The sequence below is a fragment of the Pavona decussata genome, unplaced genomic scaffold (assembly GCF_977016875.1).
Source record: "Pavona decussata unplaced genomic scaffold, jaPavDecu1.1 SCAFFOLD_114, whole genome shotgun sequence".
NCBI lineage: Eukaryota > Metazoa > Cnidaria > Anthozoa > Scleractinia > Agariciidae > Pavona > Pavona decussata.
Window position 1 is genome coordinate 1,149,095 of NW_028145528.1, and position 25,949 is coordinate 1,175,043.

At 38.9% G+C, this 25,949-nt stretch overlaps 3 protein-coding genes across 7 annotated transcripts; 2 read left to right on the top strand and 1 right to left on the bottom strand.

Moving 5' to 3' along the window:
- The first annotated feature begins 336 nt into the window (after nucleotides 1-336).
- On the top strand, nucleotides 337-7,621 carry LOC146470058 (uncharacterized). Of its 5 annotated transcripts, XM_085122167.1 has the most exons (6): nucleotides 337-691; nucleotides 1,362-1,534; nucleotides 4,246-4,917; nucleotides 5,084-5,210; nucleotides 6,072-6,130; nucleotides 6,399-7,621. In XM_085122167.1, the coding sequence occupies exons 3-6, from the start codon at nucleotides 4,699-4,701 to the stop codon at nucleotides 6,465-6,467; spliced, it is 474 nt and encodes a 157-aa protein (XP_084978293.1). In that variant the 5' UTR covers nucleotides 337-691; nucleotides 1,362-1,534; nucleotides 4,246-4,698; the 3' UTR covers nucleotides 6,468-7,621. The 5 variants fall into 5 exon arrangements, with proteins under 5 accessions (XP_084978293.1, XP_084978291.1, XP_084978294.1 ...); XM_085122165.1 differs by having other exon boundaries at nucleotides 337-1,534; XM_085122168.1 differs by having other exon boundaries at nucleotides 337-1,534; nucleotides 6,929-7,621.
- A 41-nt stretch (nucleotides 7,622-7,662) lies between these two features.
- Nucleotides 7,663-19,543, bottom strand: LOC146470059 (glutamate-rich WD repeat-containing protein 1-like). Its single transcript, XM_085122162.1, has 14 exons — nucleotides 19,437-19,543; nucleotides 18,634-18,771; nucleotides 17,829-17,875; nucleotides 16,349-16,426; nucleotides 15,422-15,490; nucleotides 13,738-13,852; nucleotides 13,013-13,098; nucleotides 12,556-12,723; nucleotides 12,269-12,312; nucleotides 11,694-11,832; nucleotides 9,982-10,106; nucleotides 9,604-9,675; nucleotides 8,828-9,029; nucleotides 7,663-8,504 (listed from the first exon to the last, which is right to left on the bottom strand). Exons 1-14 carry the CDS (start codon nucleotides 19,459-19,461, stop codon nucleotides 8,400-8,402), a joined length of 1,413 nt encoding a protein of 470 aa, XP_084978288.1. The 5' UTR covers nucleotides 19,462-19,543; the 3' UTR covers nucleotides 7,663-8,399.
- Nucleotides 19,544-19,602: 59 nt separating this feature from the next.
- LOC146470060 (uncharacterized) lies at nucleotides 19,603-25,439 on the top strand. The gene is made up of 6 exons (XM_085122163.1): nucleotides 19,603-19,790; nucleotides 20,796-20,927; nucleotides 21,876-21,965; nucleotides 22,370-22,512; nucleotides 23,431-23,568; nucleotides 24,385-25,439. Exons 1-6 carry the CDS (start codon nucleotides 19,628-19,630, stop codon nucleotides 24,409-24,411), a joined length of 693 nt encoding a protein of 230 aa, XP_084978289.1. The 5' UTR covers nucleotides 19,603-19,627; the 3' UTR covers nucleotides 24,412-25,439.
- Nucleotides 25,440-25,949: the final 510 nt, after the last annotated feature.

A 25,949-nucleotide genomic window follows, 5' to 3' on the forward strand; every position in this document is an offset into this window, starting at 1 on the left:
AAAACGAAATAAATCGTAAAAAAAAAGAAGAAATTGCTTGTGATTGCTTTGTCGGATCAGCACGCATTTGCGTCTGTCACCTTTGTCGGTAGGCGGAGCGGGTTCCAAGGTCTGCATTCACTTCTGGGATCGAAGCAATGAATTCTTAAGAGCGGCTTTGGCCTGCCACACATGCTTATAGCGTACAGGGTATCGCCTGTAAACACAAGGAAGCCAATGGGTTCCATAAGTTTAATTCATGCTGATCTGAAGGGTTATAAAAACAGGCAATAGAACATTTTAAAGTATATTTCAAATTTATTTCACTTAAACCTCTAATTTATTTTTGCCGGGATTTAGTTGCTGTTCGTATTATCGGGGTGTCCGTAATAGCGAGGTGTCCGCATGGCGAGAGTTATAATTGACTGTACTTTGTTTAATTTATAAACTGAATCGTAGAAACCCAGATAAGCTGACACAAGAAAAAACCTGGACGTTCGACAGTTAGAGCGCGCATAATATGATCGCTCGAATTTGCTTTGATGACGTTTTTTTTTTTTTTTTTTTACTTCGTTCTGCGAAGCGCACTAATTCAGTCTTGTCGCTTTCACGATGGAAAAAGTTATTCGTAACAAGGTGGAAACGAGTTTGTCATTGGCAATTGGAATCCTAACATTCTTAGGAACAACGCCCTGCGAGGCAATCAGTGAAGGTAAGGCTTGTTTTTGAAATTACGAATCCTTGGGATTTTTCGTATGGCGTAAGTGGCAGTGACAGGTTAGGTTGCGTGCTAGAAAGTCGTTGCTTTACCAATGGCAACACTTAATTTGAAACTTAATTATCAAACGACTATCTACTTCTCATTCTTTATATCTGTAACTGTTAAGGTTTTCGTAAAAATCGATAAGTGTTTTTTTGAAATCTGTCCTTTCCCGATTCGCTCAGTTTGAAGAATTTTCTTTTGTTTGGGTTGCGTTGCCATGGTTTCTTTACCCTGACGTAAGTGATGTTTCGCGCGCGCTTACACGAATGTGTTGTTAAAAACGTTACATTTCATTTTGTTAACGGGAAAAAATTGTGGCGGAAAGAAAGCATTTTTGGCTAAAGAAAGCTTGGACACAGTTGCGCAAAAACGGGGAAGATCTGGAGGATATTATTTAGCTTATAAATTTCCCATTTTTATAACCTTTATCCCGTTCTAAATTAATTTGATTTACAAACGTTAACGAATACAGGAATTTCAAATTCAACTTTGACACTCGGATAAGTTAACAATTATCCTTCGAAATCGTGTGGAAGATAGACCGAGTTGACTAATATAAGGCAATAGGCTTTCAAATACTGTTAGATAACCCAAGCTTACCTTTCTTGATTTTGTTTAGGGCTCAACGTCGTTGATGGCGGAGAAGAAATATTCTTTCGTCGTTTTACGGTGTTGAACATCAATGCAAGATTTGACATCTATCTCACGTCTATTGAAACGCTTGTTTCTGCGTCAGTAGACGCACAGAAAACAATCACGACTACTTACAAGGAAAATACTGACACCGATGAAGTAAGTACATGAAGAACGGCTATTCATTAAGGGTCCGATAGGAACAAAATCTGCAGACGTGAATTACTTCCAGCAGCTCAATTGAAGAATGCTTAACCAGCAGAACAACTGAACACTGAAAGGGGGGGGGGGGGGAGGGCTAAAATTGCACATGCTAGAAGCCTACTTTTGAAAAAAGGGGTACTTTAGTTTGGAATACGTATCCATCTATAAGTTTTGTTTTGTTTTGAATCATTTGCGAATGTAGCTCAAGGTGAAATAATTTTTGGGTGGGGAAAGATTGGGTTGCAATGTTAGCCTACAACTAAGTTTCTTTTCAACCAATAAAAACACAAAGGAGGGAGGTGGGGGGGGGGGGGGGCAAGGCCATCATTATTTTCCGATTTGCAGACTGAACAACTGGCAGACAAAACGGACAAGGAAAAGATAGTAGAAGGCCACGAACAGAAATGTTCACGAAGCAACGTGACGTTACCTCGACTTCAGTCTTCCCCCAAACAACAGATCATACATACAGAGTCTAATGGAGATAGTTCAACTTTCTTTGAAAAAGTCCAGAGCGCCTTCTCTAGCGCAATGGAGTCCCTTTTTAAATGGCTACAGTACATTGGTATCAAATGGCCGAGGCAAACAAAGGAAGATATTTTTGCAAGCAAACCAATCAATGCAGCAAATCGGACTTGTCCAGGAGACACTGTAAGTTGATAGTTTTCTGTTTCTATAAAGCCATTTTGGATTTGTAACAAAATCTTAGCGGACTCCATATAAATATGGCGGTGATGACCGTCGCACCTTTTAAATTGAGAGTGAAAATTTGTCTGGTATTGGTGGCAGTAAGGGTGCTAGAATTAAAATGACCACCGTGAGAGTTGTGGCGGTACACTGTAGGGTATTGAGCAGAAAAAGGCGACAGGAACTGGGTGATTTTGTACCGCTGAGGGATGAAATTTGAACCACGCCCAAAAATGCCTAGATGGTACCTTTCAAAGGTCTTTTCAACGTCATTTTTACACCGGCGTCACTCTCCCCGGGAACAAGTTTGCATGGATTGGCCTTTTTTCTGCTGCACATACTATCCTGACCAAAGACCGCATATCCAAACATGATCTCAGTATACATGATACTAGCCTGCGAGCAAGCTCTCTATTGTAGGTCAGCCGCGAGAGGATTGGGGCCCCCGCCCCAGCCCGTGCTATATCCTCTCTCGGCTAACCTAATACAGAGCTTGCTCGCAGGCTATGATGATCCGTACCAAACATGCTGGATTATCATTTTAGATTGGCGTAACCGGGGCAGTTTGAATCCGTACAAGATTTGTACCGGTAAAATGAAAACGTAGCAAAAAGAAGATTACACCATCCAACTAACAAACCCACTCATGTCAACTGAGATAGTTGCCAGTGTTCATCTAAAACAAAAAGCTTTCCACGTTTCTATGGAGTTAAGGGCCAGCGAATTCGGGGAGGAAGGGGGGTTGAGTGTTAACTTGGTGATGTCCAATCTAGACATATGCGAGTAGGATTCGTCCACTTCTTTTGAGCACAGTTGTATGGTTGCACTGAGAAGCTTGTCTGTCGCTGATTGATTTGTCAGTAACGACTCAGCCGATATATCAACTAAAGGGATTTCACCTTCTTTTGTCATCAATATAAGAATACTATTCATTCTTCCTGGAAATTACGGAAGACATAGAAGACAAACTGCTACTCCTCCGATGAACTTGACTCTTAGTCACTGTATGTCAGGTTCATTGGAGGAGTAGAAGGTAACACCAATGCTATTTCTATGGAGTTAAGGGCCCGCGAATTCGGGGAGGGCTGAGTGTCGGTGATGGCAAATCTAAATCTATGCTAGTTAACTGCTATTAGTAATTTTCAGCACAGTTCTAATGCTGAACTGAGAAGCTGCTATGTCTATGAATGCCATTCATTCTTCCGTAATTTGCAGATTGAACCTCCTGTCTGTCCGACACCATGTTCAATCTGCAAACTACGGAAGACATGGAAGACAAACTGACTTGGCTTAAGACTTGTACTACTTCTCTGATGAACTTGACTCACAGCATTATAAACACCAATCCTATTTCTATGGATTGGAGTGGAGTGGAGTGGAATGGAGTTAAGGACGGTGCCTACTAATACCGAAGTATTTTTATGCGGCCTATGACTATGTGGGAAAAGTAGATCTTAGCAAGGCCTATTGGAATCCAAAAAGAAAATTGGGGGTAACCACGCATTTTTCAGAGATAATTGAGCAATAATATATCTAAAAAACGCCAAAATATAAAGCAATGTATGGGATTTTTTCCTCAATTGAAGCTCAATTATCTCTGAAAAATGCATGGTTACCCCCAATTTTCTTTTGAGAAACTAAAAGCATTTGCTAAGTTCTGCTTTCTCCGTATAGTTTTAAACCGGGCAAAAATATTCCTGTATAAGTAGGAACCACCCATAGGAAACCCGAGTATCTCGCGATGCGCAGAACGTATGCGCAGTAACAATAGTAGGCACCGTCCTTAAGAGTCGTGAATTTGGGGAGGGAGAAGAGCTGAGTGCTAGTTGGTGATGTCAAATCTAAATCTAGGTGAGTCGGATTGGTTCATTGCTATTAGTAATTTTGAACATAGTTCCAATGTTGAACTGAGAAGCGTCTGTGTCGATGATTGGTTTGTCAGTAACGACTAAAAGGATTTTATTTTCTTTCTTTATTAGTCTATGAATGAAAGCAGATTCAATCTGAAGACTTGGAAGACAAACTGACTTGTCTTAACACTTGCACTACTCCTCACAGTAACTTTAAAACCAATCTTTGGCCTGAAAAATCTCAGAATGTTGCTGCAGAGAACAGCGAAATCCCTGCAAACCAAATCGCTAACAAAACTGCTGATGAAAAGGAAAACGAATCGAGTAAACGTCACGAGTCCTTCGTGGTTTTCATTGAACATTACCCGGACAGTGAAGATGAACCGCCTGAACATCGTAACTTACCTTTACTTTTAAACCGAGCATTGTCAGTGTCATCATGACACTGACAATGCTCTGTTTAAAAGTAAAGGCAATCCTGCGGAATATGTGTCAAGGGAGACATTGGTTGAGAAAAATACTACGAAGCTAGAAGAGAAGTTTTGGTCACAACAGAACTCTGACATCGAAACTGCTTTGCGCATGCTTGTGGACGAAACAAACACATCAGCACATCAGCATTTAGAAACCCTCTGGGTTCTGGACAACGGCTATGACATTCATGAGAGCGCTGACATAAACATCGGCAACATTGCGCCTTCGATTCACCGCGCAAGTGGCGATAAATCATTGCAAGAAGCGACACTATTACAAATCAACGAGTCTGTAATGGGGCCAGTGGCTTCAGGCAAAAATATTACGGTGAGTGTTTTAGACAGCTGAGAAAAACATGAATATTTTTTGTTCCATAATACTTACAATCCTTTTATCTGTTAGTAAATAAATAAATGGGAATTTCAGCGGAATCCACGGAGTGAACACTATTTGCTTTTAGTTATTAACTGATTGATTTTCAGTCCTCATGAAGGAAAGGACAATTTCTGGAAACAGAGAAGATGCCCACTCACCATGGCGTATAATGACAAAATCACGAAACAGGTTCAGGGTATCCGGTCATACCACTCGACTGAATAAAGCATTAGTTCCAGCAAAAGGCCGGTGAGTGCATTTTACATTACAAGAGGTCCACAATGGCGTTGCAATTATGAGAAAAATTAAAAACTTAATCACGTGGAAAAAAATAAACACCGTTAAGAAAATGGTAGAATCACACGTAACGCAAGCTCAACTGACACAAGAGAGGTCGATGGTTAATAAGTTCTATTGCAACCTGTGCAGCAAATGGAAACGTTATATTGACCTATCCCTTTTAATTTTTCAGAGTATAAAATTTTTACACGTTTTATTGCTGGCACGGTCTAGTTTGTTCTCTATAGTAAACTCATTATTCTATCTAAAGAAACCAGGCGAGTCACCATGGCTTACTGCAAAGCTTTCGGATTGGATTGATATAAAAATAATTATCAAAAAGTGTCAAAAATGGTTTGAAAGAAACACCGACGTTTCGGGTATATAACCCTTCTTCAGTGTGGAGAAAACCGTTGAAATACGCTACTGGAAACACGCGCGCATATGAATAGTAGCGCGCGCATGCATTGAAAGTTAACATTTTCAAGTGTCACGCATCTCCAAGGAACTTTCTTTCTCCGTTCATTACTGCAAAGCTGTCGGACAAAGGTGTTGAAACCATTCGATGGCGCTATTTGACGGACTCTAAGTCACTTATAATTCGTCAAATAGCGCCATCGACTGGTTTAACGGACTATTAAACACCGGTTTGGACCGATTTTGAAAGTCACCCTTCATAAGGTAGTTGTTCCTGCAAGGGTTCTGTGTTTTTGGTAGCTCTCTTACTTTATCCGACTTCGACGACATTTTCAGTCAACCCATAGCTGTGCTGATGAACAAACGATTGCCTTGCGTCCATTTTGTTGATGTCTTCTTCTTTCTTTCAGATTACTGGAGCAGTTTCAAGACCACGATGATAAACCTGTGTTGTGAAGCTAATATAAGGGTGTGTTTTCGACTTTAATTTTAGAATACAGTTGTTAGTTCCTTTCAATAGTTTTGATGGATATTTTCCAGATTGTTTCATGGACATTTTCCTGTTGTTCAAAGATTAGTGTTAACAGCTTTGCTGTGGACAGGTTTGCCTACTTCCTTTAACCTTGGCTTGGGCCTCCTCGAAGGTTCAAAGCAAAACACTTAAGGATTTTATCAGCCTGATTGGTTTCCCTTTCTATCTATTTTCTTAGAACAGTTGTGTTGTTCTTTCCTGTTAGTGTATTTTGGCGAAACCAATTCTTATCTCTGGTTGGGACCATCTGGCCTTGGTTGAGTTACAGTTGTAAACATGTTTACAACACACTACAAAGTAAGGCGTGATTTCAGTGATACTAGTAGGAAAAAGAACTGAGTAGAGTACATGTAGTATTGTGAAGAATCGTCGTCAAAGAATAGAGAACTACTTAGATTCCTGGTACCGGTGCCTCTCCGCTGTGTCAAGCTAGTGTCCAACACCTGACATGGCAGGATACGTTTAACGTGACGATGACTATTTTGGTTATTGGCTGGTGCTTCATGGCTGTATATCTCTGTATTTACTTCATTTACAAATGCATTCAACGTCTGAGGTATGGGAAAATCCGCTGGGTTTATTTCTACAAAGAGTGTATTTAGATTCGAATCTCTTGACCTTATTAAGACCCCATCGGACGAAGCTTCTTTACCGCTCAAGAAAAATACAGAATTCATGAACCAATTCCTTATGCTCATTTATTAAACTTTTTTTTTCTCTTTGTATGTATTGCAGATTGCACCGACCTGAATTAGAAGGAAAATGCCAGCGTGAGCTTGAACTTGAGCTCGCTAAACAGAAAGCGCTAGGCGTCCCAAACAACTTAAGTTGTTTCGGACGCCATAGCGCTTTCTGTTTAAAAAAAGAAACGGGCAAATTATTGCGGCAAGCTGCAAAACTAGAACTGAAGACCTTACTTCAATTCGGCAGTGGAACATTAATTGTTGTATTGCTATTTATAGTTTGTTGTAACGTACACGTATCTTGCAAAGAAAGTAACGATTGCGTATAAAATACAATTCATGTGTCTTAGTTTTTATGGCTTTTTCGTTTGCCTAGCCTGCAAAAGTAACCTCAACTACGGGCGGATTAAACTAAGCTGAGAAAGCCGGCTTTTTTTACCTTGTGTCGACAGCATTTTTGGATAAAAACCAGTTCACGATTTTCTTTTACATGTGAACAAAACGGGGCAAAGGCGTGTTTGGTGGGTATTCCAAACAGAGGTATCCGTCGAAAAAATTGCCTTTGGAATTTTGGGTACAAACAAGCTCCAACTCTTATACCCAAAACAAATTATAATTTCTTTTAGTTTTTTGTTCTTCGTGCCACTCGCCTCTCTTGTTTGGAGACGCGAATGAAATTGAAGCAAACCCCCTCCCCTCCCCCTCCCTATACCACCCCTTGCAATGTGGTAATGGGGCAGAATGTTGTCGCAAAATTAATTCAAAAACAAGGAATGGCAGAAGTCCTTTTCAAAGAAACATTAATAATGATATTGGATATTTATGAGTAAATCACCACAGTTCGTCTTCCATTGCTTTCTTACTATGTAACTGGCGATAAAAAAGATGACCACACTCATTTATGAGAAAATGCAAGTGAAAGCGTCTCACATGCGATTGTCCGAATTCTCAGCGCTCCATCCGCAAAAATGCATCAACTCTATCCAAGAATCTTCTTTTTTTTTTTTTTTTGTACAATTCTCCTATTAAAACCGATCCATAATAACTTCGCTATTACAAAAATCTCGCCTAAAATAGGCTTGTGAGCAATGCTTCAAAAGTGGCCCGGAGTGTACTCTGGAGTTTCCTTGAACCTTTCCCCACCCCTCTGGGGTTATGTCCCTCTATAGATTCCCCAGTCGTTTACCAGTCGTAACATGGGATTTGTGCCGTAGTTAGAATTCTCCATATGTCCGTTGATGTAATGCTGATGGCTTTGATTGTTACATGTACATGCCAAATTCTCCATTCCCAAGTTGGCTATCTGTGTTCCGCGAAGAACAATTTGGCAATCTGTACATCGCAAGACTGTTTCATCAGGGATTGTCAGAACATTGGGGTGAAAAACAATCTGCAGCCTCATCGAGAAGTTTTTCCTTTGATTTTCCCCTCTGCTGTGCGCTTGCACTCAATACAGTTCACGAAATGCAGCTGTGATTTCGCCTGAAAAAAATAAAATTGTTCTGTTTGAACAATCGTCTAAGCTAGACACTTATCGTCTTGAAGACATTGAAGCCGCTTTCAGCCGTGCTTATCATCACGCCTGGGAGCTGGCGGTGCCAATGGACCTCCTTTACATCTTTTTGGCCCTGAAACAGAACAGCAACGATTAGCAAGTACGGGACAATAACAAAAGCGTGGATCAACATACATCGCTCGGTGCTTGAGCGAGCGGGAAGGAAAACAAAAGTTTGCAAATCATGTTGGAAAGAGAAAGTTCATGGTCTGTGTCAATGTCGGAAAAACACTTAGCACGCATATTGGCAAACTGCCTGCGAGGAATAAAATTAGTGTTTTCAACATTTTTTGAGAAGTTCTTCATGCTTCGCAGTGGCGGTGACGGTGTTGCAGCAGTAGCGGTAACGGAAGCCGTCAGTATTTTCCTAGACCATTATACATCCTAATTGCATACCATGTGAATAAACAGCAGCTGCGGTGGGACATCCAAATGCCGTCCTTTTCCTTCTGCATTGTCGTCTCGCTCTACTGCCAAATCCCACAGGGTGACCTGATCATCTGAACCCGAAGCTGCAAACACGGAGCTGTCTGTAGGATGCCACTCGACTGACGTGATGGGAGCTGTGTGGTGCTTGAACACTGCTACTGCTACACCACTGGCAAAAAAAAAAAACAATTACATGAAATGAATACAGGGTCGTGCTTATGCACAATACGTGTGTACAGAAACGCACACAAAAAGAAGACTCCTTGGACGCGCAAGCAAAAGTTCTCAGATGCCTTTAGAACGCAAAAAATGTTTTAAAATCGTTGATGTGGCATAGAAAAATGTGAGAAAAAGAAAAATTGGAAAGTGTGTAAAGCAGTCTTCATCAATCTCTTGTGTTCTCCGCTGGTTATACTTACAAATACTCAATGCTTAGACTGTGAATCACGTTTCCCCAAAGGCAAAAAGCTTGATAACGAAGAAAAGAACTAAGAGGTAAGGAAATGGCCTTCTCTAGAGGCCAACTTAAAATGTTGAGGCAGAGGATCCCAGAATCTTTTTTTTTTTTTAATTCTCTTATTTTCAAAGCGCAATGCAAACAACATGAATAATTTACACACCCATCTGTCTCATCTGATCAAATTATCCAAATTATAAGCCAACAACAGACATGTCTTGTTATGAGCAAATGACCGGAGTTCGAATATTTAGTGAGATACACATTGCATGCATGTAGTTAATACCTTTGAAACTGTCGGAGATCCCAAACTTTAATAACGCCATCATCACCTCCAGAAACAATAAATGGTTCATTTCTACAAAGAGAAATATGTCGAATTAGAACATTAGGCATAATTATAGGATGAGACCATGGAAATTTCATGCACTAAACGTAATTAAGCATTGCAGCTCTGTGAGGACGTGCAGTTCCTTTGAGTAGTGAATCTACTCTTGGCGTGTTCTTGTCACTTTGCAAAGCCTTTGTGGGGTTCTGAGGTTAATGCACAACATTACTATCACTATCTTATCAGGGTTTTACTTCTATCCTTCCAAGCTACTCTGTTTTTTATTTACATTTACATTAAGTACTCAGTTTCTTCTAAAGATGGATAAGCACCAACCTATTCCAGGAAATAACATTCACATCAGCATCATGCGCCTGTGTGGTCAGCATGCAGGCTTTTGAGGGTTTGCCTCTCGCATCCCAGATTCGTATTGTTTTGTCCACTGAACATGAAGCAAATACCTGTCGACATGAGAAGTGAATGAGTCACCACTGATTGTCCCTTTATGCCACTGATGTATTATAAAGGAAATAAAGGGAGATGTCAAGAATCGACCATAAGAGGACACAGAAAAAATCTGAGTCCCAGATGGGATTCGAACCCACGACCCTCCGTGTTCTAGATCGGATGCTCTAACCTAGTGTTGCTTGTGATGAACTGCATGACTGCGTGATGCAGTTTGCAAGTCCAACCCACAAAAAATGACCCTTACTCGCCAACGAGTCCTCATTAGCTCAGAGGTTAGAGCATCCGATCTAGAACTGTGTCCTCTTATGGTTGATTCTTTACATCGCCCTTTATTTCCTTTATGATTGTCCCTTTCTCCTAAATAACGCATCCAGAACAGTTGGTAACAGTTGTGCAAAGATAAAAGATAGAGATGACTTACAGTATATAGCCACTTCAGTAAATGCATATAAACACTATTTTTATTAGAACCATGTCAATGTGGAATACATTGCCTGGCTCTGTTGCACAGGCGTCAACATCTGCTCACTTCACGGACTCGGATACCGAATGCATGAAATTTAGGGTGCTTTCCATTTGTCAGAACTGGCCGGCCAGATCGGTCAGTTTGTAAACGGAATGTACCGATTTGAAGGATAAGTTTTATGCTCATCCTTCGAATTTCTTCAAAATAGTGCAATTACCATTTTCGAAGTAATTATTTTTCAAGATTTTTCAGCACCATCCCTTCAAAATGATGCATTTGATTTACAGACGGGCAGGTCTGGCTCGCCAGTCCTCACAAATGGAAAGCGCCCTTATATAGGATTACCACTGGCCACCCAAATATCAGATTAGGCTCAGCGTTTTTGTTCGAGGCCGGAGGCCGAACATAACGTCCGGTTGCTTGTTACATGTATGCGTTGCCCCATACTTATAATTCAGCCTTTGATTTCCAAGGAAGGGGACCTTGATAAACTGATTAGTTTAAAATTTGAGAGTTTTGAAACACAAAGTCAAAAGACACTAGATTCACAGTATCCACTGTACTTTTGCTTTGAATTTCTTCAAGAATTATTAATGGTTTGAGAAGCTATATCAAACAAGATTGTTTCATCCAAGTTCCAAACACCTCAAGGTCGGCCAAAACACTCGGCTGTGCACCATTTTTTTGACCCAATTCTCAGTGTTGGAAATCAGATGAACCTCATGATTGATATATTACTTGTATTCGGAAGTCACAATTTGACATGTGGATTACCAACTGATAACCCCTGGTTCTAATCAGTTTTTATTAAATTGTCTGTTGTGCAAAATGAACATTCGCAGATTAAGGGACTTGTCTCTCTGGCAGAGTGAACAGTTCGAGGTGAAGCTAGATTACATCATCTACATACACAATGAGATTTCATGAAACCTTGCGCTGTTTTTTTAACTGGTAACTCTTTCATCACCGCCTCACAATACAGGGCAATGTTTTTCTATTAAATCAAAGGCCACAAGCAAAAATTCAGCTCGTTTGGATGACATTAAAAAAAACAATGGCCAAAATTGTCACTTACGATAGTTTTGCATAAAACCCCTTAATTGTGCTTTCTTACATTCTGTTCATTGGGACTCCACTGTATATCTTCAACAGAATCTGTATGTGCATTATAGGGTCTCTGGTCCACATGCCAGGAGCCACCTTGTACAGGACACCACAGATGAATATTCCTCTTACAATCCCCTGTCGCCAATCTAACAGAGACAAAGTAAAGTAAATGTTTTGAGCCCTAGACTCTCGCTATACGCCAGTTGGGATGACCAGTGAAAACAGGTTGAGAGTTTTACCAACAGATAGATGGTGTTTGTCACTGGCAATTTTGTGATACTGTCCTTAACAGGAGGCTGAAAACACAGCTTTGATGTTCTGCTCCAAAGGGAAAAAAGGAATACCCCTTAATGTATTCCACAATTCCTGATAAGAATGTCTGGAAAAACAATTTGAACGCTTTGATTGACAACTTACATTTTCTGATTTTTTTACTGAGTGATAAGCTCTTCAGAACTTAGACTGGTAGATCAATAACCTAAGTGGAAGTCATCTTCAGAGATAAGACAGCAAAAAGGTTTACCATCTCTTTAGAATGTCACTATAGTTAATGCAAATTAATGAACATAGAATTTTCCATACCTTCCACGGACAGTACTTGACCAGTCCATAGCAAAACCTTCAACCTTAAAAGAGAACACCACAACAACAGTGAGAAATTCATCAAGAAACTCCAGTGGGCTTTTGAGTCAGGTTTATCAAAGACTGTTCTTTAAAAAGATGCAAAATAATCTTAAAAGTGGTACAAAATTGCTGTTTGCATCTTATCCAAGTCACCTCTTACCAAAGACGCAACTTACAAATTGCCCTTACAAAAATCCACTAACAGTCTAGTTTAAACTAATTCCAACAAAACAGTTCCAGCTAACCTGATGACCATCAAATGAAAACAGCGGCTTGACATCTTTTGAATGACTTGCTCCAGCTGTGGTTGTTGGATTATCTACAGAAATTACTTGCTGAGAAATGTCCCAGATGTGAACCTGTCCCCTCTCTGACCATGTTGCTACAATCTGCCTTTCAGGGATTGATGAATACTAACAAAGAAACAATCACATCTTGATATTACAATGAAACAGTAACATGATCTTAAAAGTGAAATTGCTGGTACCAAAGCTACTTGATTGCATGTTCATTGTTGGTTAACTTGGTTAAATTTCATTTACTCTCATACAAAACAACCATACAAAAAATAGCATCAACGCCCGAAATCAAACCCAGGTGACATTGCTGTCAGGCGAGCGCTCTCACCACTATCTATGCCATCCCTGCTCCCCCCCCCCCCCCCCCCAAACACTGAATTCAGTAATGAATAACAGCTCTTACCCGTATTCTATTAACACCACCTGTGTGGTTCAGCATCGCTGTATCTAATTCAGGTTCTTCATCTAACAGCTCATCATCATCATCACCTTCATTAAGAAAAGAATGTGTAACAAAAAACAGAAACTATTAATTTTTATAAACTTAAGATTAAAATACTACTGAGAATTATAACTGACTGTGTTCCACTTTATGCATTAATGATGCTAAATGTACAATGATTGAACAACTATTTAAAATAGCAGTCAATCAAAATTTACCACTACTGAAAAGAAAATGATGACAACAATGAAAAGGATGATGAAGACGATGATGAAAATATAATGATGGTGAAGGTGGTGGTGATGATAGTGATGGTGCACCTGGTAGTGATGGCAATCTGGTGATGCGATGACGATGATGATGGCAACAGTGACAGTGTCGACAATGACAATTATCATCATCTCAGGAGCTATGCTCAGCGAAGGGATATAGTGTCCACAAGACTCCAATACGAACAGGAAATGTATTTATTTGTCCATCAAACTCCACTTCGAATTTACCAAAAAAACCGTCTCGTACAACAAGAGAAAAACAACAAGATCTGATCTGACTAACAAAAGACATGACAATTATAGCAAATATATGACAATTTAATTCCTGATGAAAAAGTCTTGGCATTCTTTCTTTTGTCTTTATAGTATTTATAATAATTTTTTTCATCATTGTACATGTAACTCACAACTCACTCTCTTCATCATTTGAAGTAGTTTTATCTAACTGGGACATTTTCATGACAATGATATGATTCTGTTTTCCTGGTGCTGCCTGAGTTCCAGCCACAATGTAAGCTGTCATTGGAAACTAGAAAAACAGATTAGATAAGAGCCATCAAAAGAAAAGTGGAAACCATGGCTCATGGCATTGAATATGGATTAATAAAGACCTTATTCTTAGGTTATTGTTACAGTGGAACCTTGATTTTATGATATGGCAAGGGGACAGCAAAATCACATCGTTAAATCGGGATATCGTGGCAAACGAACTCCCAAATTATAAATAACTTTTGCCTGGACACAATATTGATAGTTAAGGACGGTGCCTACCATTGTTACTGCGAATACGTTCTGCGCATCTCAAGATACTCGGGTTTCCTATGGGTGGTGCCTGCTAATACAGGAATATTTTTACGCGGTTTAAAACTATGCGGAGAAAGCAGAACTTAGCAAATGCTTTTGGTATCTCAAAAGAAAATTGGGGGTAACCATGCACTTTTCAGAGATAATTAAGCTTCAATTTAGGAAAAAATCCCATACATTGCTTCATATTTTGGCGCTTTTTAGAGATATTATTGCTTAATTACGCGGGATGCCCTGAGGGGCAGACCGTGTCTAAAAATGGGTCAATTTCTTTTGTACATTAATTTATTCATTTAACTCTCCCCTCTCCTACTCGTGATGTATTGTTCTGATTGTCTTCAACAAAAGCAGGCCAATCAAAATCCTTTTTTGTCGCTTATAGCATCATTTGATTTATTTATTTGATTTATTTATCAAAACCGGATTAAATTTGGCGCCATATTGTTAACATGTTGTGGACTCAAGTGTGCCGTTTTCAAACGGAAATTTATTTCACCATTTTGAAGCAGTGAATCGAAAGAATAACTTCTAAGAAGCACTCGACATTTAAAACGGTGGAAATTGGTGAGTTCCTGGCGAAGGAATCGTGCTTTGTTTGACAGTCTTAGACCATGATGCGAGACTGAAAAGAGGTAATTGAGAAGCTTACGTTATCGTAATGGAATTTGACCAAATCCCAAGTCTTATGGACAATGGAAGCTTGAATGCTGTTCCTACCAACTACAGTTCCAAGATAATTCAGCTACATTGTAACAGTTGAATGCATTGGAATAATCACAAAGAAGTACAAGCAACAAAAATGTTTTAAGTGAGAGTTTTGTTATTAGTGCCATTGTGGATCTTAAGATCCCTAATATCAATATGGCCGGTCTCCTCACTGTTTTCTGACCTTCTCTCTATGTTTCCGCTGACTCCAGTTTAGACTGCAAGAAGTCTCTCTTTTTCTCGCTTGAAAATCCGTGGGGAAGATAACAAAAAAAATGAAGTGCAACATTCCAGGGGCAAGCCATGAGTAGCCAGGCACCAGAAAGTGCACGACTAGAGGCTTCGTCACTCACCCCTTAAACATTATGCTTGATCAGTTTTTTGCATTCTTCCCTGTGGATTTTTGAGCAAAAGATGGACTGCCCACAGTCTACTTTAGTTGGGAGAATTTTTTTAAAACCCAAGACCTTTCATCATTGGCGCTCATCTGTTTTATTCTCATGGCTTGTATGTTTGTGAAGAGAAATTGGATGCTGGTTACTACTGGGGCTTTAAGGGTTAAGGTTGCCATTGATCTTCTAACTCCTACCTCTGTTCTTGAGTCTCCAAGACTGTCTGGAATTATGTCAAAACTTAAGCAAGGAGAATTTGTTTGAGCCTTAAAGAAACAGATGACAAACAACAAGAAATTACATTACTTGCAGTATAAACTGAACAACTAAAGTTAAGTTAACAATTTGCATCACAGTGTTGTGCAATATTCTATTGCCAGTTACTTGACACACTTCTCATCAGTTTTGTACGCCTACATTACAGTCAATCCACATCACGCATAACCAAATATTTCGAGAACGGAATGAACATTCGAATTCCTCGAGCTTTGTAATGTCTGGCATTTGAATGGAATGATGAACATTTCTCTGGAAAATATCTCCGAAAAAGACTCATTAACTGAAAAAAGATTCAAATACTTGGGAAATAACTGTTATTCTTGAAATACTGTACTTAATGCTGTAATGCAAAGAAAAAATCATAGCTTTACACTGTCAATAAACTAGGGAAATTTCTACGGGAACTCTGAAATCTCTTTGGCAATGTTCAAAACTGAAATGTAAATTTTCAAAACTCCATTCAAATTTCAGAAACACTGGTCACACATGTTGGGAACTAGCCCCGAGACCCCTCTCGGTCCCTCATCCGGGATATAAATGATTGATGTAGCTAGATCAAACATGGCAGATATACAGTTTAACTTGATGTCTATCTGTGTTTCTACTTCGTCTGTTCCTTGCCTCTCATGATACACAGTCCCAGACTCACATGACATGGATTGACTGTAAATCTTGTTTTGAAAACCACAGTTCATTTCAACTGGTCAATAAAATGAAAGGACTGTTGGGAAGAGTGGAGGCCCCTGGCCAACTTTCATCTAGCTAACAGAAAACACAATTATAGAATACTAAAGTAACTAACTTACAGAAAACACAATAATAGAATATTAAAGTAACTAACTTACAGCATGATACATTTCATAAGCTGATCTGTCATAAGTCAGTTCCTCTCCTTCCTCCACCTCATCTCCTGGGAGAAATAGCTGAAATGTTGAAAAGTACATGTAACTCAATCACAAAATAAGGGTATTTGTGATGGTAATACCTTAATATTAGAAAGGTTGTGTCAGCAATTTAAAGTAAACATTGGAATCAAAGTAAACTTAAAAATTATTGTTCATTTTTTATTTGAAATTACTCTTAGACTTTAGTTTTCTGAAGCTTTTAGTAAGTGTCATTGGCTGTGGGTGGCTTTATAGAAATGGATTGGAAATGGAAAGATAGAATTGCTAACAAAATAATGATATCATTATGGTTTGTTCTTCCTTTGATATTCTTCACTTGGTGCACTTGCTGTAGCAGAACATGTTAATGTTTATGAGAAAGGTATAACTATTTTGTTGTTATTTCAGATGAGTATGCTTTTGACCAAAACACATAGAAAATCAACCAACTTAGCACCTTTAAAAGTTGACACAGTGTAACAATAAGACCAGACAAATGTTAATTTTACTTCTTTTCGCCATACAACAAAATACCTTAAAATAATTATGTTCGCTCTTATTAATTAATTGCTCTAAAGGTTTAATTTTGTAAAAAGTCTTTCACGTAACTGTATTGTTGGTTTTCACATGAGGTCATAAAAACTGAAATTCATAACTTAACACAATTTTGGGTTTTTATCTTCATCACATAAAAGAAAATATAGATTTCCATCGGCTTGCTCATTAGGACAGCCTTCTTTATTTTGAAAATAGAGCAGTTTGAATGTTATATTTTTGTGCAGTGCGTGACAGAAGGATTGTTGCTTAAGCATGTCACACACGTACATGAAAACATCGATTTGTCGCGTGTTTTTTTTAGGTCTGATCAGCTAACATGTAATAGAAGCGTCTATGTCAATGTGTAAAAGTTCAGCAGAGAGAAGAAAGGCTTTAAAATAGCCAAGGTTAACTCCAGATGTTTTTGCTGGTTTCCAGCTGCCATGTTGGTGTCCCTCAGATGGGGAACCAACATGGCGTCCCATACTAAACTCTGTAATTTTCTGCGGTACATTTTCTCAAATAACTTGATTTTTATGAGATATCGCACAGCCCTGTGGCTTTCACACGTTGTTTATGTATCACTCTTCTACAACATATCAATTTCTTAACTTTGTCTATTGCCCATGGTTGAAGATTTTATTTTTTTACTTGCGTGACGATGTGTGAGGTGAAAACCACCAATATAATATTTATACATTTTACATGAAAGACTTTTATCAGTGGTGAAAAAAACTAAGATAACATTTTTAGTTTAATTACTGATTACTTGATGGCCATCAATTTTTACATCCACATGTAATATCCACATGATGTAAAAGCTGATCTGCAGAGAATAGTACTGTGTTGTGTATTCACAAAACAGCATTAAACTTCTCCGCAATTTAAATGTGTATATGTGTACCTCTTTGTCCTCTTTCTTCTTTGTCTTACCCTTGGATGTCTTTTTATCTGTCAGTGCAAAATATAGGCAAATGATTCAAGTCACTGTCGGCATTTGTCAGTCTCAAGGCCCAAAGGAGTGGGATAACCTCAAGATAATTATATCACTGATAGATGGGTGTTAAACATATTTGGTATTTGAAATCAGTTATTTCTGACTTTTTGGGGGTTAGAACTTCTTTATTGGACTGTTTTTTTGGGAGGAAAGATTTTGGCAAGGACTTTTTAACCTCATTCCTAGGGTCTCTCCCTTTCCCATCCCCTCTTGCTCTTGGCGACAGGAAGAGGCAAAATCGTTAATGATCTAAACAGAGAACAATGGTATTTTGGGAGTTACATTCCAGACCATTGGATTTTTTGGGGTCTAAGTTTAGCCTGATAGGACTTTTTGGGAGTCTAACAACTTGGCCTCATTTACACCCTCCCTGTCACTTAAATGTACCTGAATGTACCTGAGTGCCCCACTGGACTCAGGACACCATGGATACCGTGTATGTGCCACTGGAAAGTATATTCAGTCACAGCAAGTACTGTGACTATAGAGACCCATGCATGAGTGACAGTCTCTGTTACATTGGCTGTACTTATAGATGGTGTATCCCAATCAGTGTCATATTTCCGCTAAGCATGGTTTCTTATTGATTTTTTTTTTTATTTTTTTATTTAATTAAACCACTGCACAACAGTGGTGAACGTAGAGAAAAGAAATGGCTTGATGCATAGAACAAAACTTGTAAATCATACGTAGTTGTTTCATAAGCTCACACCTGTACTTGATCCATCTACTTTAACGTCTCCCATGGCGGCTTCCTCTGTTTCTTCCTCATCGTCAACTTCAATACCACGATCACTATCATCATCATCTTCATCATTGTGGTATATATCCATTTCTTCATCACCAGAACCTGAGCAAGGAATATAGCACATTACAGGCTGTTCAGTGCGTAATTGCTTAACCCTTTAACCCCTATAGCAAAACGACATTTTCTCCAGATCCAAGACTACAAACTCAATGTCCATGTATGATATACCATTTTAAAGCTACTCATGAGTGCATTTCATAACTGATATAATTATGAATAAGAAAAGTTATGGCTGCCTTAAAACGCAAAAATTTAAAACTTCAAAAACGCCCCAATCCTCGTGTATATTAGGTATACCCCTAAACTATAGCTTATTTTGCAGGTCTCAACATCTTCATTTATGTGAGAGATGTCTTAAGAACCACAACTTCTAGGGGAAAAAAGTTGAAAAGTTATAGGGGTGGTCAACCATATCACATTTGGGAGGGGGTTAAGTTTTTATCCTTTTAATGAGTAGATCTTCACAAGACCATCTTGGTGTCAAAAATTCATAGAAATCTGTCAAATACCGACAGAGTTATGGCAGTATGTGCCAAATGGCACTCTTAGCAATAGGGGTTAAAGGGTTAAGAAAGAAATTTAGTTTACTCCTTTCTGCAATGCAAATATGCAAGTATTCCATTGAGATGTGGATGAATTCTGTTCTTGTTTTTTACCCTTTTTCCTAAATTAGCCAAAAAATATATATATGCATTCAAAACACAAACCTTCTATGCATCCCTCGTCCGCCATTTTAACAAAACTTTTACCCAAAATAGCTGTATTTTGCCAATGTACACTTCGCACGTGTGAAAAAGAAAACTTTAAACCCCAAAACGTACCTTACATGAAGTAAGTACTCTCGCGATACCTTAACCGCTGAGTTTGGTACCAGACCACTCAGAGTCGCTCGTTCAACATGGCCGACAAAATGGAAGAAACACCGACAACAAGAAAGAAGAAAGGAACAACTCCAGGTGTAGTTTATATGAGTCGAATACCTCCGTTCATGAAACCAGCGAAAATAAGGAACATATTCTCACAGTATGGAGAAGTAGGGAGACTGTTCTTGCAACCAGAAGGTATGAAATTTTGATTTTTCTTAGCCATGGCGTGATTCCCGTCGGCGTCATCTTTTTTATCAGCTAGTAAGGGGCTGTTTACATGGAGGGAGGAAGATTCTAACACTAGGAAGATCCTAGAGGCAGATCATCCTAGCGCCATATATTTTCTGTATTCATTGTACAGTAATAGGGGAAAAAAGACAAACATGGCGGCCGCCGGGCGTTCAGCTTCTAAAGGTCGACAATTTTTGTTCTTTTCCTTCTCCACTTGGTAACCATCCCGACCGAAATTTCTGCATGTAAACCAAGCAAAGGAGCGATTGCAGAATACCCGGCCCACTAAAAGCCTTACTTGAAAAAGGAGTGCTCCCGCAGTCCCAGAGTCGAAGAATATTTAAATGAAGTGAGTAAAACAGGTGTACCCGCAGTCCCAGAGTGGATGGGTACTTAAATTTCGGTTCATGGATTAAAGAATGAGTTATATTCATGTGTAGCGTGCTTGTTTCGGTTCAGGGATTAAAGAACAAGGTATATTCGTGGGTAGCGCGACAACTGCGGGAGCAGCATTAAAGAACACGAGTGCGGGACTGCAGGAGCAGTTTTTTAAGTTAGATATTTGGTGGGACGGGTATTCTGCAATCTAGCCCAAACGAAAAGTTGTTTCGTCTTCTAGGATCTTCCTCCCTCCATGTCAACAGGGCCTAAGCTTACAAATAAGTAGGTTGTCAGAAATGTCACGTCTGTTGTTAATTTACATTCTTTAAAAATTCTCTGACTGTTTCAAAAGGCTGTATATTTGCCCACAGTATGACACTTTTATATCAAACCATGGCTTATATAAGCGAGAAAACTGTTCAAAAGGCCACCATTTGAATGTTAGGTCACAAACTCAGCCATGTAATGTACAAATGAATCAACAAATTGATACAAATTCTTCCATATCCTTGCACTCATGTGTTTGCAAGACTTGTAAACTGTTTGAACTTGGGTTTTTTTGCTTTTGTATTATTTTTTCCTTCACAGATGCTGCTGTCAGGAAGAAGAGAAAGAGACATGGTGGAAGTGGAAGAAAACTTTTCACTGAGGGATGGATTGAATTTAAAGACAAAAAAATTGCTAAAGCTGTAGCATTGAGCTTAAACAATACTCCCTTCGGTAATACTACGTACTAATCAACTTGTGATCTGACCCATTCGGTTTTTTAAGCATATATCAATAATATTATTGCCCATTCCAAAGTTCATAAACAGACTGGGTCCTAGTTTACATATTGTTCAAATTGCAACATATGAAGAAATGAACGTTGGTTATGTTTCATTGCATAGAAACCAGGCTGTGACCTGTCAAAGGTCGCCCAAATACCATCATGATGCAAAGTCTGATTTCTGAAATAACAGAAGGTGGAGATTTCAAATAGATACATGTATCTATAAAACACCCTTCAGCCACCATGCTACCAGCTACTCACTTCGGTCTGTTACCAACTAAGGAGCATAGACCATTGATCACCTAACGCCTTTTAGAATTTGTTCTTTAACAAAGCTAAGACTGGACATAAACGTATTATAAAGAACAGCTGTTATTGCTGTGAAGGAGGAGAGCCTTTGAATTCCTTACCCAGAATTTGGAATCAAAATTCACACCCAGCCTAATCATGCTTTGAACAGCTGTGCCCAGGTGTTTAAATAGGTGCCAGCCATTAGAGAATGCTAACATGATGCTGAGAGTAACCCAGCAATTTGGGTAGTAATGCTACTCAGGTGCAGATCCAGGAAAGTGTCACAGAAGGCGTAAGTGTGACAGAAGGCATGATGTTCTAAGGCACTCCAGAAAGTGCCATTTCCTGGGTTTTCAAGTCAATCTGACAGGTAGTTTCCATACTTAAACCAGGGAGTTTTCTTTTATTCTAAAAATACCTATTTATTGTCAAACACCTGACTGTTTTCAGTAAAACAGTAGAAACCAGTCTGGATCTGCACCTGTTACAAGTTGCTTAATGTGGCGGAACCCAGGTTAACTCTTGACGGTTGTCAATCGCTAGGCTTGTGAAGATTTTATCTTATTCTATTAACTGTGATACTGAGGTTTATTTTGTGTTCACAGGGGGAAAGAAAGGAGGCTATTACCATGATGATATCTGGAATATTAAATATCTTCCAAAATTCCTTTGGAGTCACCTGAGTGAGAAGATAGGTAAGTTAGCCTCATGTGGTCAGATGGTGATGTTACTGTTCTGTTATTCTGCTGGCTGAAATCCAAATTCTTTTGTTTACTGATATCTTAATCATTTAAAAACTAAGCAAGAAACGTGTATCATGTTCAAATTCCCATTAGAAAATTCTGGGAAAACCATCAAAAATATATATACAGTAGCCTATTGTTTCAGTACATGTAAAACTTGTTGTATTTGAATACCTGCACATCATTTCATTTGTATGCCAGTTTTTCGGTGATGTTCGCATCAAACCTTCCCTATCAGTTCTTTCTCTATTCTTCCTCTTTTATTGGGACAAAATATTTTCAATAAATGTGCTAAAAATCTCACAATCATTGCTAACTCTTATGCGTTTTCTATTTAATAATTTTTTTTTGTACAGCATACGAGAAAGCGACCAAGGAACAAAGAATGAGAACTGAAATTTCCCAAGCTAAGAGGGAGGCAAATTTTTATATCCAAAACGTGGAAAAGGGGAAAGCTATAGAAGCCATGGAAACAAGAAAACGAAAAAGGGCTGATCAGGTGGGACATGTTATTTTCACTTTATTTTTTTTACTCTATTGTGGCAAAAGGATTTAAAACAAGGTGTGAAACAAGACCAAGTGGCACAGGACAGAATCCACGGGGATAAAATTATCTAGAAAAACTCTTCAGGGAAGTATATGTTTGGAAGGTATTAGTTACCTCAATGGTGATGACAAACCTGAGAGCTTTTATTTTTTCTTTAGAGAAACACAACCTGGGACAGTCACAAAATCGGAAAACTGGTGGCGTTTGTTTTTGGAGAAATTGAAACGTCATTTTGGATGCAAAAAAAATGTCGAGCTGGGATTTACAAAAATGCAAGAACAGCTAAAAAGTTCAGGAAATTTTCTGCAAATCAAGTACTTGGCTAATGAATTCGAACACACATGCAATGAAGGAAAAACGGCTTTTCAAGGCCTTACTTAAATGTCCTCATTTGACAGAAGACAGACTCCAAAATTGCCTACAGGTATCATGACATAACATTCCCAAATCAGATGAGAGTGATATTGCCTTGCCAGAAGAACGAGGATGCGTCTTGGAGATTCACTGAACTTTTACTTTTTGACATATTTTTCATCTTAAGGTTTGGTAGCCATTTGAAAAAGACTTCCAATAGAAATCTAGCCTGCAGAACAGGCGTTATTTTTTATTTTTTTATTTTTTTATTTTTATTTTTTTTTTTTTGCGTTTGTCAGGCGAGCGAAGCCAAACACAGGCGATTTTTTTTTGTGTGCCCCTCCCGTCGCGCGTGACTCGCGCTCCGCAGTCGCCTGAAAAACGCCAAAAATAACGCCTGTTCTGCAGGCTAATAGAAATCTCAACAACTGTTCTTGTAAAAAAAAAGAATTAAAGCAAGACAAATAACTGACCCGTGGCTTTCTCTCTGTAATATGACTTATTTTTATTTTCCAGAAACCCGTTGAGAAAAGATTGAGAACGTTCAAACAGCATCAAGCCTTAGAGGATAACCAAGTAAAACAGACAATCTCTGCAGATACGTCCACCAAACATGACACAGGGAAATCATTGAGCAGAGACTTGCTGAAAAGGGTAACAAATTTTTATGTAAGGCCCGGTTCAGACGCCGTACTTCACATGAGCCAAATCGAATGCATCAATTGACCCAAATCCGCATTTTTCTTCAGTCATAGTATGGCTTCTGTGAATTATTATCCACCCAGCCCTAGCTTCGCGAGGTTTTGCGGGTCACGTATTTCCAGTTATTAATTTGGGTCGGTCCTAATAAGAAGGAAGGTCTCTTGTGTGTAGAGAGCTTAAAACCAAAACACGGTTGTACTTACTTGTACGGAACAGACTCTTAAAATATTAAAAGACAGTTTAGACGGTGTTTAACAAAACCACGTTCTAAGCCGTTTTCAATTTTGCCACCAATCATATTTAAACATTGGCTGCTGCTGACGGTAACAAGAAGGCTTGTATTCCAGACTAGAAAACTATTTATCTACTTAAAATAAAACACTTATAAACAGATTTGGAGGTCAATTGGTTGTTTTAACCCACGGCCTAAGTTTGACTTTGTTTAAATAACTGGCCCAAAGATTTCTTGCAGCAGAGCAGGTTTCGATGCTCATCCTGCTAAACCTGCCAACTGTGCGTCTGATAGGAAGATGAAGTTGATACTAAGGAATGCATCTCTCTTTCTGTGAATCGACATCTCTGTATAGAGAACACCTCCAACGAATGGGACGGGACAAAGATTCACGGGCGAAATCGGGACGAGCGACGTGTTTTCGCGCCCGCCTTTCAAGAGATCTTGTCCCCAGGTTATTTGCACTGCATTGTACTTGGCTTGAAGATTTTTAATATGTCTTTCTTCTAAATCTCAATTGTCCTCTATTCTTTTAGATTTTTACCTCAGCAAAAGGAAGATGACAACGGGTGACAGACATTCCTGCCTTTTGCTGACAAATGACTTTTTCTTCTTGTCCCGTTCGCTCAAAAAACGTTCCGCCATCGTTGTGCTCGCTCGTGGTTATGTTCCCTACTTCTTGCTACAAGTAAGACAATGCTACTGTTGTTGATGGTGAATTCAGTGAAATCAAAGCTGCCGAGAAATGGAATCCACCATAAACAAGAAAAGATCTGGAAGACGACAACATTACTCGTTTTGACTCTCACTCAAGAGGATTGGTTATTGGATTGTAAGGGTTTTAGTATATTTTCTGTTCCATTTGAGTCTGGGATTCCTGTACATGAAAAATACTGATTTCACATCTCGACAGCCGGATGATACCATGTAAGCGGAGAGCGTTTCTTCTAACGAAAAAGAAAACTTCACTCAGACCAGAGGACATAGCCAACCAACAAAAAGATTTCAAAATATGAAAAACTTCATTTATGATAAATAAAGTAGATTCGTTCGGAGAATAACGACTTTGTAAGGACCAAGTGAATATCTCGTATACAAATAGCCTGGAAAAAACAATCATCGAGAATTTCTGCTCTAAGGTAGAGCAGGATGTTCATGTTTTTGCTGCCGTAAAATCCCCCAAATTGCCCCAAACGTCAGACGCAAAAATCTCTCTGGTGTTAAGCCCTTTCAAGATATAAGCCTTAAGATTGGTTGGTCAGTCATTTAAGCTGCCGGCGTAGTGCTTCAGGCTGTTATGACCGTCCAACCAAACCAATTTTGAAACACAAAATATTCCTTCCAATACCACCTGTTGGACCACGTGCCGAATAAGAACATTACATGTTTTGTCCACGGACATTTGAAGTTTGGCTGTTTGTCACGCGAAGGTTTTGGTGCTCGAGTAAGTTATTCTGATGTTTGCGACGAAGGTCAAATGAATGAAACTGCGTAACCTTTGCTAAGATAAAATCCCTATAGTGTTCAAATGATTTTCACTCACTGGAAAACATGTTTACAAAACAATGAAATAAACTGATCTTAAAACTGATCATGTTTGTTGCTCCCTTTGAAAATATCCCTTGAAATATATGTTTATATTGGTTTTCTAATAGCATTTCGTGTAAGAGAAATGACAATGTTGTTTGAATTGCAACACAGTTTTCAGGGCCGAAACAAAAAAAATTCTATTACGTAACCCCCGCAACAGAACTGAGAAAGACATGTTGTTTTTCTCGCCGTAAAAACCCGCCATGTTTTCTTGCATTCCTAACGTGTTGGAGTAGAAAAGAAAACAATTTAGTCAGCCTTAATTACCAGTATTCATTGTTCTTTCATATAATTATGAAAGAGCAATAGACACAGAGCCTTAAATTGGTTAACACTCAGCTAAGCATGGCTGCTGTTACAAACAATGACAACTGGAACGGTTTGTGAAGGGTTGCAAACAGCTTCCTATTTGGAATAACCCGAAGAAACTTGATTATGCCTAGTCATCCTTTACTTTCGGTTGTTCTTTCGTTCGTTTTCCGTTTTCCAAAGAACGGAATTACCGTGAATC